Source organism: Bos indicus, chromosome 2, assembly GCF_029378745.1.
Source record: "Bos indicus isolate NIAB-ARS_2022 breed Sahiwal x Tharparkar chromosome 2, NIAB-ARS_B.indTharparkar_mat_pri_1.0, whole genome shotgun sequence".
Taxonomy (NCBI): domain Eukaryota; kingdom Metazoa; phylum Chordata; class Mammalia; order Artiodactyla; family Bovidae; genus Bos; species Bos indicus.
In genome coordinates this window covers 89,744,688-89,762,389 of record NC_091761.1, presented here as the reverse complement: position 1 = coordinate 89,762,389, position 17,702 = coordinate 89,744,688, and the positions used below count along the sequence as shown (strand labels likewise).

General features: G+C 41.8%; 1 protein-coding gene across 1 annotated transcript; it reads right to left on the bottom strand.

The window, feature by feature from the left end:
- Positions 1–3,561: 3,561 nt before the first annotated feature.
- LOC109575574 (caspase-10-like) lies at positions 3,562–9,111 on the bottom strand. The gene is made up of 4 exons (XM_019983803.2): positions 8,765–9,111; positions 6,990–7,083; positions 4,710–4,843; positions 3,562–3,583 (listed from the first exon to the last, which is right to left on the bottom strand). Exons 1-4 carry the CDS (start codon positions 9,109–9,111, stop codon positions 3,562–3,564), a joined length of 597 nt encoding a protein of 198 aa, XP_019839362.2.
- Between the last annotated feature and the right edge of the window lie 8,591 nt (positions 9,112–17,702).

The following is a 17,702-nucleotide window of genomic DNA, read 5'->3' as shown; positions in this document are numbered from 1 at the left end:
ACTGGTTCCATGTATTTCTGTATCCCTTTTCAGATTTATCTATCTATGTAGATAGACAGATATATAGCACATATCATGTCCCAGTTTGTGGTTCATTCTTTAGTTTTTCAACATTGTTTTGATGTGTTTAAAATAGTCTGGAGAAGAGAGTGTTTCTGCTTAGATAAATTCACAAATGATAGATCTAGAGTGGGTTAGTAAAGAAAAGGTAAGGCTTTTTAAAGAAATAGATCTGACCTTTCAGTTTGAGAGCATAGAAAATTCTCCCACAAAATTCTGGGCTTAAGGGAACACTGAGCTAACTCTGTGACATTTTTCATGTTCCTTTGCATATATTAGGGCTTTGGGTCATCTGGAAGGAGCTGAGGGTAGGCAGAAAAGGGGCGGGCTGGGGACCGCAGGGGCAGACATGCTGCACACCACAAAAATAATAAATCCTAACCTGGCCTTTCAAGTCATTCCAAAGAAGCAGCAGGAGAAGAGAATGGTTTATTGGGTATTTATCTTCATACATATGATTTACGGGCCCCAGATTTTACTGTGGCCCAATGCAAACATTGGGCAGACCTGAGGATGTGGGCTCAAGAGGGATGCAGGGGGTGCTGGCAGTGCTCCTCACAGGTCTCCTCTGACCCTCTTTAATCCCCCTGGGCTCCCCACCTTGCCCCCTACCTTCCCCTATCCCCATGAGCTTGCCAGCTGAGAGGCGATGCTTCTAAAGGTTCACATCTTTGTGTGAGGGACTATCTTAGGGACTGCCCTCTACTTGGAAGTTTTAAGTTCCCCAACCTGGGGCAGCTCTTAGCCAAGGATGGGGGGCTGAGAGAAGATGAAAGCCTGGCTCCCTGGCCCCTGGTAGAGTGGGACTCTACGGATGATTTCCAGTCGAGAGTTCTCCAGCCAGACCAGGCTGAGATAACAGAGGCCTGGCCTCAGTTTTACCCGCCTCCTCCGCTTCCCTATCCTGCTCCCCTCTTCCTGCTGGTGCCTCAGGAAGCACTTCCTGAACAAACCTCTGGTGTCTCAGGAAGCACTTCCTGAGCAAACCTCTGGTGTCTCAGAGAGCACTTCCTGAGCAAACCTCTGGTGTTTCAGAGAGCACTTCCTGAGCAAACCTCTGGTGTCTCAGAGAGCACTTCCTGAGCAAACAAGAATCCTCCACTCAGAGTTTACTTCAGAGCCTCCTACAGAAGATAGGCTTTGTGTTGGGGGGGGGGGGGGGGGGCGGCGGCAGGGGGGGGGGTCAGTTTTGTTTTTGTTTTGAAGGAAGGAGAAATTACAGCATGTTTTGTATCCTGAGGGGAATAATCTGGGAAGGACTGGGGGTAATGGAGATAGGAAGGAAGGTGTGGAGTGACAGCTTTGAGTAAGCAGGAAGGCACTGTCCCTATACAAGTCATTAACTCTTGGGAGTAACAAGGGCAGCTCACCCGTTGTTGACGGGAGAGAAATCAGCAAAGGAGGCTTAATGAGCAGGTGGGCAGGGAGACTTGATGGCAGAAGGTAGAAGTCTCTTCCGATCACTTTCCTTAAATTAATGAGACCGTCACATGAACTTGAGGGACGTGAGGATGACAAAGGTCTGAGCAGACCAAAGAAGGTGTAAAATAATCTGAGAAAGCAAAAGCCTGTCAGAACTAGGGAAGTGTCACAGGATTTCCAGGAGACACTGAACATCTCTTTGAGGTTTGTAGTCACTGGCTTTAAATGAGACCAGGTCTGCAATGTTGACCTGGTCTGTGGCTTTTTACACCAGCCACAGCCAAGAATTTTAGGACAAACATGGAGTGAACAGACTTATGGGATCAACCAGAGTCTGGATTCTAGAGTTTAGATTCTAAAGGCAAGGTTGTTGAGGGATGGTGCAAGAAAGTGAGTTTAATGATGACTCCAGAAAAAGAGGGAGAGAGGGAGGGAGGGGCAATGTTGGCATTGGAAAGATGGCAGACAGGGCCAGTGGACTGACTGGAGGCCCTGGTAGCACTGAAGACAGCTAGAGGGAGGGTCCCAGAGGAAGTGAGACCGAATGACTGAACAGGAAGAGGTGGATGTCAGAGAGGGGCACACTTGAAATTGAGACTTGGATGCAAGTACAGATACTGGTAATGACAAAGTGTTGTGGATTCTTGATTGACAGGTCATGGAGGTGAGACTCACTTAAAGGAGATAGGGAAGATCAAGGACAAATGCAGTGTGAAATAAAGGGAAAGTGTATGCCAAAACAAAATTATAAGTGAATGAACTCTCCTTTTTTGTGTGTTCTTGTATTTCCCAAATATTCCACAATGAACATATATCACTATATAAGCAGAAAAAAGTTATTAAGTAAAATCAGATACCACTCGGAAGTAAACAGGGAAAATTTTTCTTTATTTATTGGTAAGGCAATTACTACTATTTACAAGTGGTTGGTTCACAAAGTTCATAAAGTTATTCCCAGTCAAGAATTGTACCAATATGTCCAGGCACCTTAAACAAACATTTTAAATAAGACCACATGAGAGATGTGAGTGTCACAGTGTTGAGTGTATAGTTTAAGAAATGCCTACTGTAAAACGCACCTATATTTGTATTTGTTGTATTTGCATTTGCAATAAGAAACCCTGAAATTATCTATGGGATAAAGAGGAGGGAGAATGGAACGTTCAGTGGACAGAAATGGGGGCAAGACTCTTCTGGAACACTTTTTCATATTTTCGTATCTTTGAACAATGTAAAGATAGCACCTGTTCAAAAATACATTTAAACAGTAAACTGTAATACAATCTAAAATTGTTAATAGAAAAACTTTCTTTTAAAATTTTGTATATGCAAAAGTTATGTTAAATACAATGTTTAAAATGCCAAATGGGTCTTTCTTTAAACAGGAAATTCCCTTAGTGTTTTTTAAAAAGGGTTCTACTTTCAGAAATTTAGTTTCTGCTTAAAGATATAAATATGTCACTTTTACCACACCTTTAAGAGCAAACGTCAGACTTTGGACAAGACTCAGATCCTGCCAGAAAAAAAAGTGAAAAAGAAAAACAACTTATCACATACAACATCTCACCAGAGGTATCCAGTTGAGAGGATGCATTGGAGCAGGTTTGATACAGATTAACCACTGGCCCTGACAATAAACCTGAGAATTCCAAGCCATGGACCCTAATCTTCTACAGGGACCAGGGACCAACCCAGAGGACCCTGGCCGAGAGAGATCCTGTGTGCAGATTTCAGCCTAATTCAGGCCACATTTGAAGGGAGTCTTCCCATTTATGTGTTTTCAGGTGAAAGAAGCAACCAATTTTCTTCTTTGCTTTAGTTGGTTTGGTGTTCTGCGTCTGAAATGTCCTGACCCCAACATGGAATTTAATACAAGATTGTAAGTTTTCTGCTCCCAGAGCAGCTGAATGTGTCTGTCTTCACATTGGGCTGTCATCTCCCAAGAGCCAATCCCGCTCGCGACCCAAGAGAAGCAGCTCCTGCACAAACACCTTCCTCACACCAAACAAGAAATGAGTGTGGCATGGACCAAATTTTAGGGGAGGACAGAGAGAGGGGCAGTGAAACACCATCTCATCATCAACCAATGTCCAAAACAAGCCTGTGCGGAGGGGACACAGAATTATAACAATAGGTGGGCGTATATAAGGGAAACTCAAGCTCAGTCAAAGCCATGGACAGTGGTTCTAAGCTAAAAGGAATCTTAAAATATACCCGGTCTCACCTTTTATTTCACAGATGCCCAAATCGAGGCTAATCTCTTTTTTCTCAGGGTGCACAATTAAATTCAAGACTACACTCCAAGGCTTCAGTAAAGAGAGCTTTTACTATTTAGACTTATCAGAAAGAAAAAAAAAAAAAAAGACAGAATCTGTGTTAGAAAACAGGGCAAGTTTTATTACTAGAATGAACTGCCACTGATTTCTATGATGCCTGGGAGGCTGGAAGCAATGACCAAAGGGTCTTTCAAGTCTAAGATCCAATCAAAACTCTCTTCCATGGTCACCATTTTTTCTGTGGTGCAAGGAACACTGCTTTTTTACGTAGTGTGAAAGCAGCCTGAAGCATCTGGTTTTTAATTTCATTTCTGGAAAACAAAAAAGAAATAAAATTCTTCTCTGATAGTAATATTTGAGAATATGAAAAATTTTATGACTTTCTAACAAACATATTCCTAGTATTGATTGCTTACTCTGTGCCAGACATGCATTTTTAAGGAATTACGTCATTTAATCCTAAAAAAAAAAAAAAATCACAAATCAAGTACAATTATTGTCCTCACTTTACAGATGGGAAAAGTGAGACACAGAGGAGCTGAGGAAAGGGCCTCTGAACCATTAATAAGTGGAATTCTGGCAATCTGACTCCATGCGTTCCACTTTTAATTCCTGTGCCATTCTGCCTCCTATTTTATGTCATTTCATTCAAAACCATTCTGTTATTTTCATTTCTATTTAAGAATCAGAAGAAGACATTTGTCTAAAACCACTTTCTCCCACTAGAATATAAGAGCCAAGAGGATAGGAGCTTTGCTCTATACCTTGCTGTAGCTCCAACTTCTAAAACTGTGCCTAGTACAAAATATGCATTCAATAAACATGTGCTGAAATGAGCAAATAGATTTCAAGAGAATATTATCAGAGTGATGTGTAAACATCTACATGGCCAATTGATTTGAGAATTCTTATGGTTTGGTACAAACAAGCAAGCAAGCATAAGCTAGTTACCTCTCTCTTTTGTATTTATGTAGCTTTTCCATAAGGTTTGGCACAATTTTTTGGCAGAGATTCTCCAGTAATGTCACATTATCTTCATCTATTTTAGCTTGTTTCTCCAGACACGTCAAGAAACTTCTAGAGGTCTGCAAGAGAATCAATGAAGTCACTTTTACTTGCCTACTGATTATCCATTGCATTAATAAATAAGGCAGAGTATATATCCAGGAGGACCTAAATAGTATAGGGAAAGAGACAGTATAGAAACTGTAAGTCTCTATACAATCTATATCAATGTGTGTATGCGTGTTAGTCACTCAGTCATGTCCAACTTTTTGGGAGCCCGTGGACTGTAACCCTCCAGGCTCCTGCCCATGGCATTTCCCATATAAGAATACTGGAGTGGGGTGCCATTTCCTCCCTAGGGGATCTTCCTGACCCAGGGATACCACATACCAAATATACACAACTCACTAACTACTCAGAAACAATTTGATGAGTAGATGCTATTATTATCTCCATTTTAAAGATAAAATAACTGAGGCACAGAGAAATTCAGTAACTTGTCCAAGGTCAAGAGCCAGTAAGTGGCAGAGCACTAATTATGCAATGTTTTGTAGCTCTAACAATGAGTAAGACTCAGTCCCCATTCCCGAGGATCCCACAGCCCATCTTTGGGATAAAGACTGAAGAGAGAAACAATGGAAAGTCACAAGAGGCTAAAATCCCTGAGGGCCCTGAAAAGGTGGTGGTGGGGGGTGGGAGGTGGGGGAGGGACTCAAAGAGTATAGCCAAAACAGAGAATTAAATTGCAGATTAGTTAACCTACAGGTCTGACACCAGGAAACATGGGCCTTGTTATACCTACCACGTGTAAAACAGCTTCCACTCCTCAGTGATTTTTCTTTAAAAAAGAAATTATTGGGATTTCCCTGGCAGTCCCAGGGAAGAGTGGTTAAGACTTTTCACTCCCAAGGCAGGGGGCAAGAATTTGATCCCTGGTCAGGGGAACTAAGATCCCACATGCCACACAGCGCAGCCAAAAAATTAAAAAAAAAAAAAAAGAGAGAAGAAATTTGTCCATAATAACCAGTTAGTCTGGAAAGAATGTGATATGGGAGGGCTACACTCAGGCTTTTCGCATGGGTGATGTGCTCATTTCTGAGTTGGACAGGGAATCCATGGCTGCTCACTTGGTTCTACATTTTATAACTTCCATACATTTTACACATCTTTTTTGGGTGTTAATCAAATATTATATAACTTAAAACCTAATGAAAATAACAGTTGAATAACAAAATTAATGTTATAGGGTAAAATTTGAAAATTGGCCCCTTCTCAAATTAAATAACTGGCTTGTCACAAGCTGTTAGAAACTCAAAAAATAAAAAGTTCTGTGGCCTGGAAGAGATATGTACAGTTATTTTCCAGCCCTTAATTATGATCAACCTAACAAGAATATCAGCAGACAGCATTATGTTAATATTTTAAAAATTACTATTGGCTCCAAGCTCCTGTACAACCCTGTAGAAAGAACACCCTCAAATATTCGTCTCATTTGATTTTCACAAAACTCTTCATGGAAGACACCGAAGAGTCCACTGAAGAGGATAGTCTCCCTCGAAAACCTCAACAAATGGAGGCGATGAACAACAGAATCCCACTCTGCCATTAGCTACCACCTCCTCATTCCTCTGTGGTGCCCTGCACAGTTCTGTGTCATAAGACACAGTGAATGCCCATAGCAGTCAATCATTTACTGAACAGTTACTACATGCAAAGGGCTTCGCTGATGGCTTAGTGCTAAAGAATCTGCCTGCAATGTAGGAGACGATGTTCGATCCCTGGTTTGGGAAGATCCCCTGGAGGAGGGCATGACAACACACTCTAGTTTTCTTCCTTGGAGAATCCCATGGACAGAGGGGCCTGGCAGGCTACAGTACAAAGGCTGGCAAAGAGTTGGACATGACTGAAGGGACTTAGCATGCACACACGTACTATGTGCAAAATATAGGCCCCCGCTAATAGTTTATGTACATTATTTCATCTAATCCTCTTCACAGTCCTGGAAGGAAGTAGTATAATTGTTTATAATAGGCTGTATTAGAAAATGGAGACTCAGAAACGTTCAGTCACTTGCCCTACATTCAGGAGTTAGTCTAGAACTAGACTCCAGGCACATCACAATCCATGTTTCTAACCCTTGTTTAATACTGTCTCCCTTTCCAACATCATCCCAAGCACTGATTAAGGCAATGTTCACAAAGATCCCATCGGGTATGGCTCACTCACCATCTGGACATTTGGAATTGACTCATTCAGAAGGAAGATCATGCTCTGGAGGTTCTCTGAGCTGATGCCTTCTGACAGTTCGTAGAGCAGGTTTCTAAGACATAGACCAAAGAAACAAATTAAAGCCTCACACTTGCAGAGGACAGGCAGAAAATGGAGAGCTTTTATCAAACGTTATCTCTCATTTGAATAATCACAGCCCTGTGAGTAGACAACTATTAATCTCATTTTATAGATTTAAAAACAGAAACTTTTAGTATTTCCATTTGACCTATTCGACTATGAGCCTTGTTGATTCCAGGTCCAGTGCTGATTCACATCCCACTAAGAAGCTGTAGAACACCACTGTGGCATGCCCACCCTTCTCCAGACTCCATTCCAGAAATCAGGCTTTCTTTATAGGCTCTCATCAGGGAGCACCCAATGCCAGTGAATATGAAGTTCACTTACAGAAAGGAAACTATCCCAGCTTCTGGAAAGCCATACACTCAACAATTGGAAAAACTGAATTTAGGAACTTCCCTGGCAGTCCAGTGTTGGGCATAGGTATAATCCCTGGTGGAGGAACTAAGAGCCTACCTGCCTGGCCGTGTGGCCAAAAAAAAGAAAAACTGAATACTTCATTCACATATTAACAGTTCTGTATGCCCAAGACCATTCCTCAGCTTTTTAACCAACAGAATGGAGATAATAATTTCCAGAATTCTCTCACTGACCCAAGGGTTGCTCAGGTTCTAGGAGTCAGTTCAAGCCTTAAGACCTGAAGCATTCTAATTGTCCAAGCTATAAAATAATATCACAAAGGCTCCTCCTTGTGAGGTTGTTTGATGTAGGTACTATGTCAGTGGACAGTTTATAACGTGTTGCCTCAGGTCTGTTGCCTTTATTTTACCTCTTTGGGCAAAATGCCTATATTTTACCTGTCCAGGTTTCACCCCCAAATTGGGGAAATTGGACATGGCATAAATGACGTCCCTCCCTACCCTAGAGACACATCTCCTTTTTCATTTTGTCAATTTGGCTTCAAGTGTGCTTCCCTGGTAGCTCAGCTTGTAAAGAATCTGCCTGCAATGTGGGAGACCTGGGTTCAGTCCCTGAGTTGGGAAGATCCCCTGGAAGAGGGCATGGCAACCTGCTTTTGTATTCTTACATAGGGAATCCCCATGGACAAAGGAGCCAGGCGGGCTACGGTCCACGGGGTCAATAAGAGTAGGACATGACTGAGCGACTAAGCACATGTATTACTCTCTTTTCGAATGGCGGACATACCAGTGACTCACAGGAGGGAGGAGGCTGAGAGCACCCACGTTGACAAAGAGGAAGGCTGGAGGTGGGGCCTGCTGCCTGGAGCTGGGCCCCCTTCCTCAGTGAGAAGCAAAACAAAAGGTGACAAAGAGGAAGGCTGGAGGTGGGGCCTGCTGCCTGGAGCTGGGCCCCCTTCCTCAGTGAGAAGCAAAACAAAAGGTGACAAAGAGGAAGGCTGGAGGTGGGGCCTGCTGCCTGGAGCTGGGCCTCCTTCCTCAGTGAGAAGCAAAACAGAAGGAGGCCCCTCTCAGGCCCTGAGCTGGGTTTCAAAGCTTTGTTTCCCTCCCAGCCTCCCTTCTCATCAGCACCTGAAGCTGAGAAATCTCCTGGTTTAGAATCACCATACCATCCAAGGAGGTAGATAAGGGGGGAAAAAAGCTTCAAATCGAATTCATTTTTAATCTTAAGATTAAAGACCTTAACCCCTGCCTTTCAAAGCCCAATGGCCCTGCCATGTTGATCTTGATCACCTGAAGTGGGAGACCCTGCGGCGGGTTTGCAGCCAACATTCCACCTGCTCCTTGGTGTAGTCAAGGTGCTTCAGCAGGATCTTCTGCTCTATGATGTAGAGGAGCTCTGCTAGGAAGAAGGGGTCTTCCTCACTCAACAGCTCCTGTTGCAGCAGGTACTCAAAAATATCCAAGGCTCTTCTGCACTTTTCCAGTTTTCCGAGGGTGATGTAGTCTTGGCAGAGAAACTTCAAGCACTCCACGTCTCGATTCTCCAGGGACAAGTCAATAATCAGAAGCTTCTCTCGCAAGTTCACTTGCCGGTTATCATATAAAGTGGAATTCAAACTTTGGCTTGGTGATGCCATGACCTGCCTGAAAGATATAATGAGGTGGGGGTCACAGGTTAGAGAATGAGGATAACATAGCACCCCAACTTCCCAGGCCCTCCCTCAGTTTTAACCTTCTCTGTTCCAGACCTTAGACTTCTCTAGAAGTGTTGAAAGATGAAATTCACTGGGAGGTCACTTCAAAAACCTATAGCCCAGAAAACTTGATTCAAACACTGTTAACCCTTTTAGGAAGTCTGGAGAGAGCTTTCATTGGAACTCAGTTGACCCTGAGTTCTCCCAAATCAAAATGTCCCCACTGGGAGAGTTAGGTCTATTTGGTGGGAATTATTAGGACTTCAAGCCCAGGAGACAGCATCTCAGGTGACCCTGAGAGAACTGTTTGAGGAGTAGGTGGTGGTTGGTGGGGGGTGGGGGGTGGGTTGAGTAGGGAATGAGCCAGGTTATATATTACTATATATATATATATATAATATACATATAGGCTATATATATTATATATTCCATAATATTCTATTATATAATAGAAGTTTGCAGCAAGGGACGGGTAATCTGAATATTAAAAGATTATTATTAATTAAGGAAAACCAGTTATTTTTCATTAAAGGATTTAGTGCCCTTCTATGTATAGGAATATGCAAGCATCTGGGTTCACTGAATTCATTCCTTTCATATACATCTCAGCTATCTGGGGCCAAATCCTGCTTCTTAATTGTTCACATCCTTAATTCTTCATTCACCATAAGGGGTGGCAAACTTTCTCCCACACATCCCCCAACACACACCCACACATCCAGCTCCTCAGCACTTTCTGGGGAAGTGGCTGATGGCTGCCAAATAGAGGTATTGTTCTACTTGGGCTCAGAAATTTACATTTGGAAGATTGAAATCCCTGATGGCTGTGATATTGTTTCCTGGTATAGCAGGAAATAATAATATTTCATTTCACAGTCCCTCTCCATGGTGGGAAATTCGACCATATTGGGAGACATTTAAAGACCATCTTTTTGTCCCACTGTGCTGGGAGGCTCATCCCAGATCAGGTGAAAATTCTTATTGATATGTCACTCCAGGTGTTAGTTTCTGGATTAGACCCATTGATAGATAATAAAAGATTCTCTGGATCCTCTATCTTCTAACCTATTAGGATCCAGGAGATATTTCCCTCGTTGCTTCTTCCCATACCTAGAATCACACTATTACAATTATTCTATGTTATAAATGTAACTATTTCTTTAAGATGTTTAGCTATCATTAATTTGGCCTAGCCTGGTTACACAGTGTATAATGCAAGAAGACCCTTATAAAGTAGACAGATTACAAGTAATACAGCTAATAAAGTTATTAAAGTTACAAGTAGGGATTTAAGCCATGAGCTTCCAGAACCAAACTATCTTCCCAAAAGATTACCAAGGTTAGGAAGTGGATCATCTAAGGCAGTAATCTGATTTTTCATGTGACTCATTAAATGTGTTACCTTAGAAGATTCACCTGGTATGCAAACACAACACTAGTTTGAATGATGGCACAAGTGCTCCCTTGAGATGCTGTTAAGTTTATCAAGGGCCACACAATTTTATAAGACAGCTTCACTCATCATAGATACCTCAAAATTTAGAAAGCTAATAAACTGGTTGCTATCATTTAAGGCCTTTTAAGTGAATTCTGTTAAGGCTTTAGTGTGAGAAATAACTTTTTCCAATCCTACTGAGAGCACAAAAATAGCTGCTAAGTGAAATACAGATCTCTTGGGCCATCAGGCTCATATTGATGGTAAATTTGCTGGAGTAACATCTAAATTTGTACGTAAGTGGACTTGAGCCCAAGGGAATCCTAAAGTACACCTTTCTAGCCATCCTGTTGGAAGCCAGGGCCAGAGATTTGTCGCACAAAGCCACTAAGTCCCATTAGCCGCCACCCAGTATATTTCTGGTCGTCTGATCCAATCTGTTCCGAACCAATCACTATCTTTAAGGGAAATAATATATGATACACTGGCAATTTTCATAAGGCATCCAGCCTAATTTTTTAGTGTTATAATGCTGATTATCTTTAGTATGATTTAATTGTTCCCAGATTGGGGGGCCTTTAGGCTTAGATGACCAGAGCCTGGTATTAGCCAGATAAACCCAACCCATAACTGAGGAAGTGTCCTTCCTAACAGTCTAGAGTTAACATTTTTTGACTGAAATGTAGCTTTTTCTTCCAGTTTAGCTTGAGTAACCTTAAGGGAAAATTCACATTTATGGCCAGGGTCAGAATATGCATGTTAGTTTGGCCAAGTGAGTGGGTCCCATTGAGTGATATCAGTAGTAGACCAGATCAAACTATAATTCTTTTTTTCTAAAATAAACTTTCTAAGAGCCATCCAGTCGGAGCCTTGTGGGGAGAAACCCACCAAGATAAACCAGAGGTACTGGATGCAGGTAATTGACCACAAACCCAACAATTTAATTGATTTCTAAAATTTTCATAAGAGAGGGCCCATGATGCAAAAAGATTTGATTCATGTGCAAATCCAAGAAATCAAGAAGAAAACGTAATGAACAATCCTACCTGTCAGGTCTAGCATCTTGGCACAGCTGTCTGCTTCTGACGTTGCCTTCTGATCGTTCTGGCATTGGTACTTTATTATTATCAGAGCACTGCTTTGAGATGAGTCTGAGCTCACCAACTCTCTCTACAAGCCAGTCTGGTACAGAAGCCCTTTTTAGGGGAGGAAGATGAATCCAAGTGTCAATTTACTTCAGTTTTGCTGTACATGAGCTTGTTAAAAGAACCTGATAAGGGCCCTTCCATCTAGGTTGGAGGGAGTCCTTTAAATGACATCTTTTCCAATATACAGAATCTCCTGGTTGTAAGTCATAGGACATCTGATCTTCATTCGAAGATAGATTACTGTGATAAGCTTCAGAAACAAGTTTGGAAGGATCTGCCAATAATTTGATTAAACACTTGCAATATTGTAATATATCTGCCTTTAGTAATGTGGGATCATATGATCCTTCATCCAATCTCATTTGTCTCCCTGTAACAATCTCAAGGGGAGAGAAATGATGTTTGCCAAAATTAGTGGATCTGAGGTTGAGGAGGACCAATGGAAGAGCCTTAGGTGAGCATAAGGAATAAGCATCTGTAATTTTAGCCAACTGATTTTTAATTGTTCCATTTGCATTTCTATTAACCCAGAAGACAGGGGGTGATAGGTACAATGGAAGTATTGCATAATTGGCCAAATTTTACAAGCTTCCTTGACAATTTGTCCAGTAAAACGAGTTCTTCTGTCACTATGTAGTTCTGAGGGATTCCCCAGATGGGAACCACTCTTTCTAAAAGCAGCTTCTCTGCCAATTGTGCCATAGCCCTTCTCCTTGGGAATGCCTCAACCCAGTATGAAAACATACAGATCATAACAAGAACATGTTAATAAACTTGCAGGGGAGGCATCTGTATAAAACATATCCTGCCACATTTCCAAAGGGCCTGTAGGTAATGGAAAACTCCCCTGAGAACTTATGCAATGGCTCTCCTGGATTATATTTTGGACATGCACTGCATCCTGAATAGATCTTCCCAAGCTGTAGTAGAAGAAGGTTTCCAAAAATATTGTTTACCCCATAACACCATCTTATTTGGGTTCCAATGAGTTAACTCATGAATATATTGTAAAACAGGACACTAAGCTCCAAACAGAAGGACAGGCTTCCTGTTTGGACCTATCCACAGCTCTCTTTTAGGGTTGAATCTTCCCCCTTTCTGTATCTAGGTGTATTTTTCCTTGTCTGGTGCTGTTCTCCGAAATCTTAATAACATGCTAGAGAGGTTACTGGGAGACTGAAAGGGAAAGGCAGTAGTTAGTTGGTCGTGAATAATTTGAGAGGCTGCTGCCTTGCCGGCGTGATTAGCTAAAGTTTCTTTTTGCCTGGGCAGTGTCGGTCCTTGAATGGCCTGACACCTTAATAATATCAAGCACATTTGGTAGCGGAATTGCGTCTCATAACTCCACTACTTGTTTCCCATTTTTGATAGGCTGTCCTGAGGATGTTAGAAACCCTCTTTGTTTCCGAAGTATACCAAAATCATATGCCATTCCAAAAGCATAGTGGCTCTCCTTGTAGATATTGACAGATCTTCCTTTTGCCAACTGACAGGCTCTGGTTAGTGCTATTAACTCAGCCTGTCGAGTGGAAGAGACATTAGGCAAATGACCATTTTCAAAGATAGACAGACACTGGGGAAACAACAGCATAGCCAACCTGGTATTTTCCATGAGGCCCTTGTAAATATAAACTGTCAATGAATAATATAAAATGAGGATTATCCATTGGACTCTCTTGAAAGTCAATCCTAGGGTATAAAAGATTGTCAGTTAAGGCAATACAATCATGCTTTGCATTATCCAATTTTTCTGGGAGCAAGGTAGCTGCATTGTTTGTTACACCTGTGGAGAGTTATATTTGGTGAGAGCAGGACAATCTCATGAGAGATTAATCGACTTGCTGAATAATGCTGTGTGTGATGAGAGTTTAGTCAGGCTTCCACAGAGTGTGGAACAAAGACAGTGAGAGGGTGATTCATAACTATCTCCTCTGTGGTTTGACAGATCAGAGCGGTTGCAGTGATAGCTCAGAGATAAGGAGAAAGGCCCTTGTCTGCTGCATCTAGCTGTGCATCCTATTTGTCGATAGTGGCCACGGTGCTGTTGGGTTAATACTCCTAGTGCAGTTCCCTTGTTTTCATGGACAAAGAGGAAAAAGGGTAAATGCCCTAAGGCTGGGATCTTTGCCAGGAAGCCCTTTAGGGTCTCCATGGCTTTAGAGTGTTCTGTTCCAGTAGACAGGTTCGGTTTGATCTTGTTTAAGTAAATCATATAAAGGTTGAGCTATTAAATTTGGAATCCAAGTCCTGCAGTAGACTGCAAGACCTAGAAATCCTCTGTAGTTGTCTTTTGTTCTCAGAGCGGGGAAGGCCGAAATGCCCATTACTTTGTCTAGATCAATTAAAGGCCCATCTTTAGATATCACATGCCCTAGATGCTTTACATTAGCTTTACAAAACTATAAATTCTCTATAGACACTTTATGTCCTTTTGAAGCTACCTTCTAGAGCAAGTACAGCCTGTCTCACTGACTATTAAGGAACTTAAACACAACAGAGAGCCATCTACATATTGTATTAAGACTGATTTATGAGGAACAACTAGAACTTCTAAATCTGCTTTTAATACCTGAGAAAAGTAAGTGGGGCTGTCAGTGTAGCCCTGTGACACCACAGCCCACGTATATTGCCATTCATTCCAAGCGAAGGCAAAAAGATATTGATTATCAGGATGTACAGGGCTACTAAAGAATGCACTGCAGAGATCTGTCACTGAAAAGAAGTCACTATTTTTAGGGATACAGGGTAGTAAGGTGTAGGGGTTAGGTACCAACCACAGAGTGGCAAGGAATAACAATAGCATTGATAGATCTTAGATCTTGTGCAAATCCCCAACCCTTGCCATTAGGTTTTTCAACTGGCACAATGGGAGTGTTACAGGGACAAGCACAAGGCACAGTAAGTCCTTTATTAATGTGAGCTGATATCAAGGCTTTCATTCTCTCTATAACTTTCTGCGTCAATGGATATTAGCGAATATTGGGCAGGGGTTTATTTTGGTCCATGGTAGTTTTAACGGGTGATGTAGAATGTACTCTCCCTATCTTAGTGGAATTACATGTCCATAATTCTTTAGGTACCAAGGCTAGCAATTTTTCTTTTTCTGCAGCACCTTTATCATGGACCATGAACATTAAGTGATGAGAGAAATCTGATTGATCTTTTAGGTCTAAAAACGTTTCTCCCTTAGCAGTAAACAAAATCTGGGCTTCATAAGTTTCTAATAAACTATCAGGTGAATAGGGGCAATTTCTACTGGGAAAAAAGAGTGTTTGATATTTAAGTTCTCATAAGTAAAATTCTAAAGGCAGTGCTTTAAAAGCCTTGCTGGAGGCATTGGAAACCCCCACCATTTGCACTGAAGTATTACTCCAAGGAAGGGAGCCTTTTATTTTGGTACGGCTTCCCTGGTGATTCAGACAGTAAAGAATCCACCTGCGATGCAGGAGACCTGGGTTTGATCCCTGGGTTGGGAAGATCCCCTGGAGGAGGGCATGGCAACCCACTCCAGTATTCTTGCCTGGAGAATCCCCATGGACAGAGGATCCCAGCTTGCTACAGTCCTTGGGGTTGCAAAGAGTTGGACACCACTGAGCAACTAGGCACACACAAAACTGAAGAGATGGCTCCAGAATCTATTAGGGCTTTAATCGATTTTCCTTGAATATTCATTTCCACTTCCCCAAAGGTATTAGAAAGGAGGAGGGGAAAGACCCCCCTTGTCCTCCACTCAGAGTAGCCCAATTTAGTCTGTCCTCAAATTTTCTTTTAAATTTGCTGCAGTCCCTTTTTAGGTGACCAGGCCAGTTGCAGTAAAAGCTTTCTTTGTCAGTTGTGGATCAGATTTGTTAACCACCAACTGTCCTGGTTTACTTAATTGGCACAACTGAAGTTTCATAATTTTTATAAAGGTGTCTTTTTCTTTTTAGTGGTTTTGAAAAGTTTGTCTGCCAGCGTGGCAAGGGTGTTTGTCTATAATGCAGACCAACCTAAATTATGTCTCAATTCAAGTAGCCACTTCCTCATCAAACCTTCTAGAAAGTCAGAGTGGAATAAAGGATTGTTTTGGTGGTTAGAGAATGATTCAGGTGTCATGCCTGAATACTGTTTAAAAGTTTTCTCAAACCTCTCTTAGTAATCTGGAATAATTCATCTGGTCTTTGTTTACATTGTTGAATTTGTCATCAATTCACTGCTTGTGGGAAAAGCTCTGGAATACACTTGAGTTATTAATGAACTAATTCCTTTTGCAGTTATCTCAATCCTATGAGGTATGTAAATCAAAATCTGCTAAACAGTCTTTCCACCCTGTTCTCTCTATCCATTCCTTTGCTTTACTTTCAGAAACCAATAGATGTATTAACTGATACAGCTCTAAATACACCAGCTTATAGATTCAAATGGTTAGCTCAAGTTCCTTAGCAAATCCTGCTGGATCTTGACTAGGTTTAGAAAATTCCTTAGCTAGACTCTAAGTTTTGTTTGGGTCCAAGGTGTACAAGTTAACACTGAGGACGGCTCGCCTCTTCCAGTAATAGGTTTCTCCCTGAAGGGAGCTATGATTACTTCTGATTTTCTGCCTTCCTTTACTGGGGAAGGAGAAATGATAGGAGGTGGGGTTAACAGGGGAGAGAAAGAGAGAGAGAGAGAGACAAAGCTTCTTGGTTGGGCAGTTCAGATAAAGGAGGAGCAGAGACTTCACTTTGCTTACAAAACTCAGTATAATCAAAGCTATAATTTTCCAGTAGTCATGGACAGATGTGAGAGTTGGACCATAAAGTAGGCAGAGCACAAAATAATTGATGCTTTTGAATTGTGGAGCTGGAGAAGAGTCTTTAGAGTCGCTTGGACAGCAAGATCAAACCAGTCGATCCTAAAGGAAATCAACCCTGAATATTCATGGGAAGGACTGATGCTGAAGCTGAAGCTCCAATACTTTGGCCACTTGATGAGAAGGGCCAACTCACTGGAAAAGACCCTGATGCTGGGAAAGATTGAGGACAGGAGGAGAAGGGGACGACAGAGGATAAGATGGTTGGATGGCATCACCGACTCAAAGGACATGAGTTTGAGCAAACTCTGGGAGATAGTGAAGGACAGGGGAGACTGGCATGGTGCAGTCCACGGGGTCTCAAAGAGTCAGACCAGATTTAGTGACTGAACAACAACAGCCAAAGGAGGAACAGAGCGAGAGATAGGATTAACCCTAGAAACTTTTTAAAATTCTGATATAGTTTCAAACAACCTTTCTTTGGTTTCCTCCAAAGAAGTTACTGTATCATTTCCTCTTTTAGAAGCTTCTAAATACCAATCAAAATAAGCATTCCATTCAGTCTGTTTGATTTTACGGCTGGCTTTTTCTGACTGCGTATGCAAAAAATCAGTTTTGGAATGTGAAAAGAACCCTAATTTGGCCATTTTAAGTTGATGTCTCCTTTAGTATAATTTCCCCAGCCAATTAGATACTTGGAAGTATAATCTCCAGATGTATTGTACAGGAACCTGGCTGGGGTATTAGTTGGAGGCTGGTGATCTTTCATTCTTTTTTCTTTTGTTTTGAAAACCTTGTTTCCCATTCTGAAATCAGTTTGTTGACATAAAATTGCTGTTGACGACCGTGTGGTGGGCCCAGTGTGCTGTTTAGGGGCTTGCTCCTCTGGTTTAGCCCCAGAGTTTTTCTGTCACCTCTTTCATGCCTCGGGTATCCCAGTGGTGTATAAGACTTCCATGGGTGCTCAGATCTCAGATTATTTGCGTCCCTGGTTGAGCAGATTGTTAATTATGTGAGTGCATTTCCCTATAGGGCCAACCTGCCTCCACCACTCCTGCAAGTTTCTCAGTTGTCTGAGAAAGGCCAGCCAGGAGGAAAGAGTCCCTTCTTTGGAGCTCAAAAGCTCTCATAAATTTTGGTTTTATTTCGACAAACTCTAGTAAGGTAGCCATTTCAATGA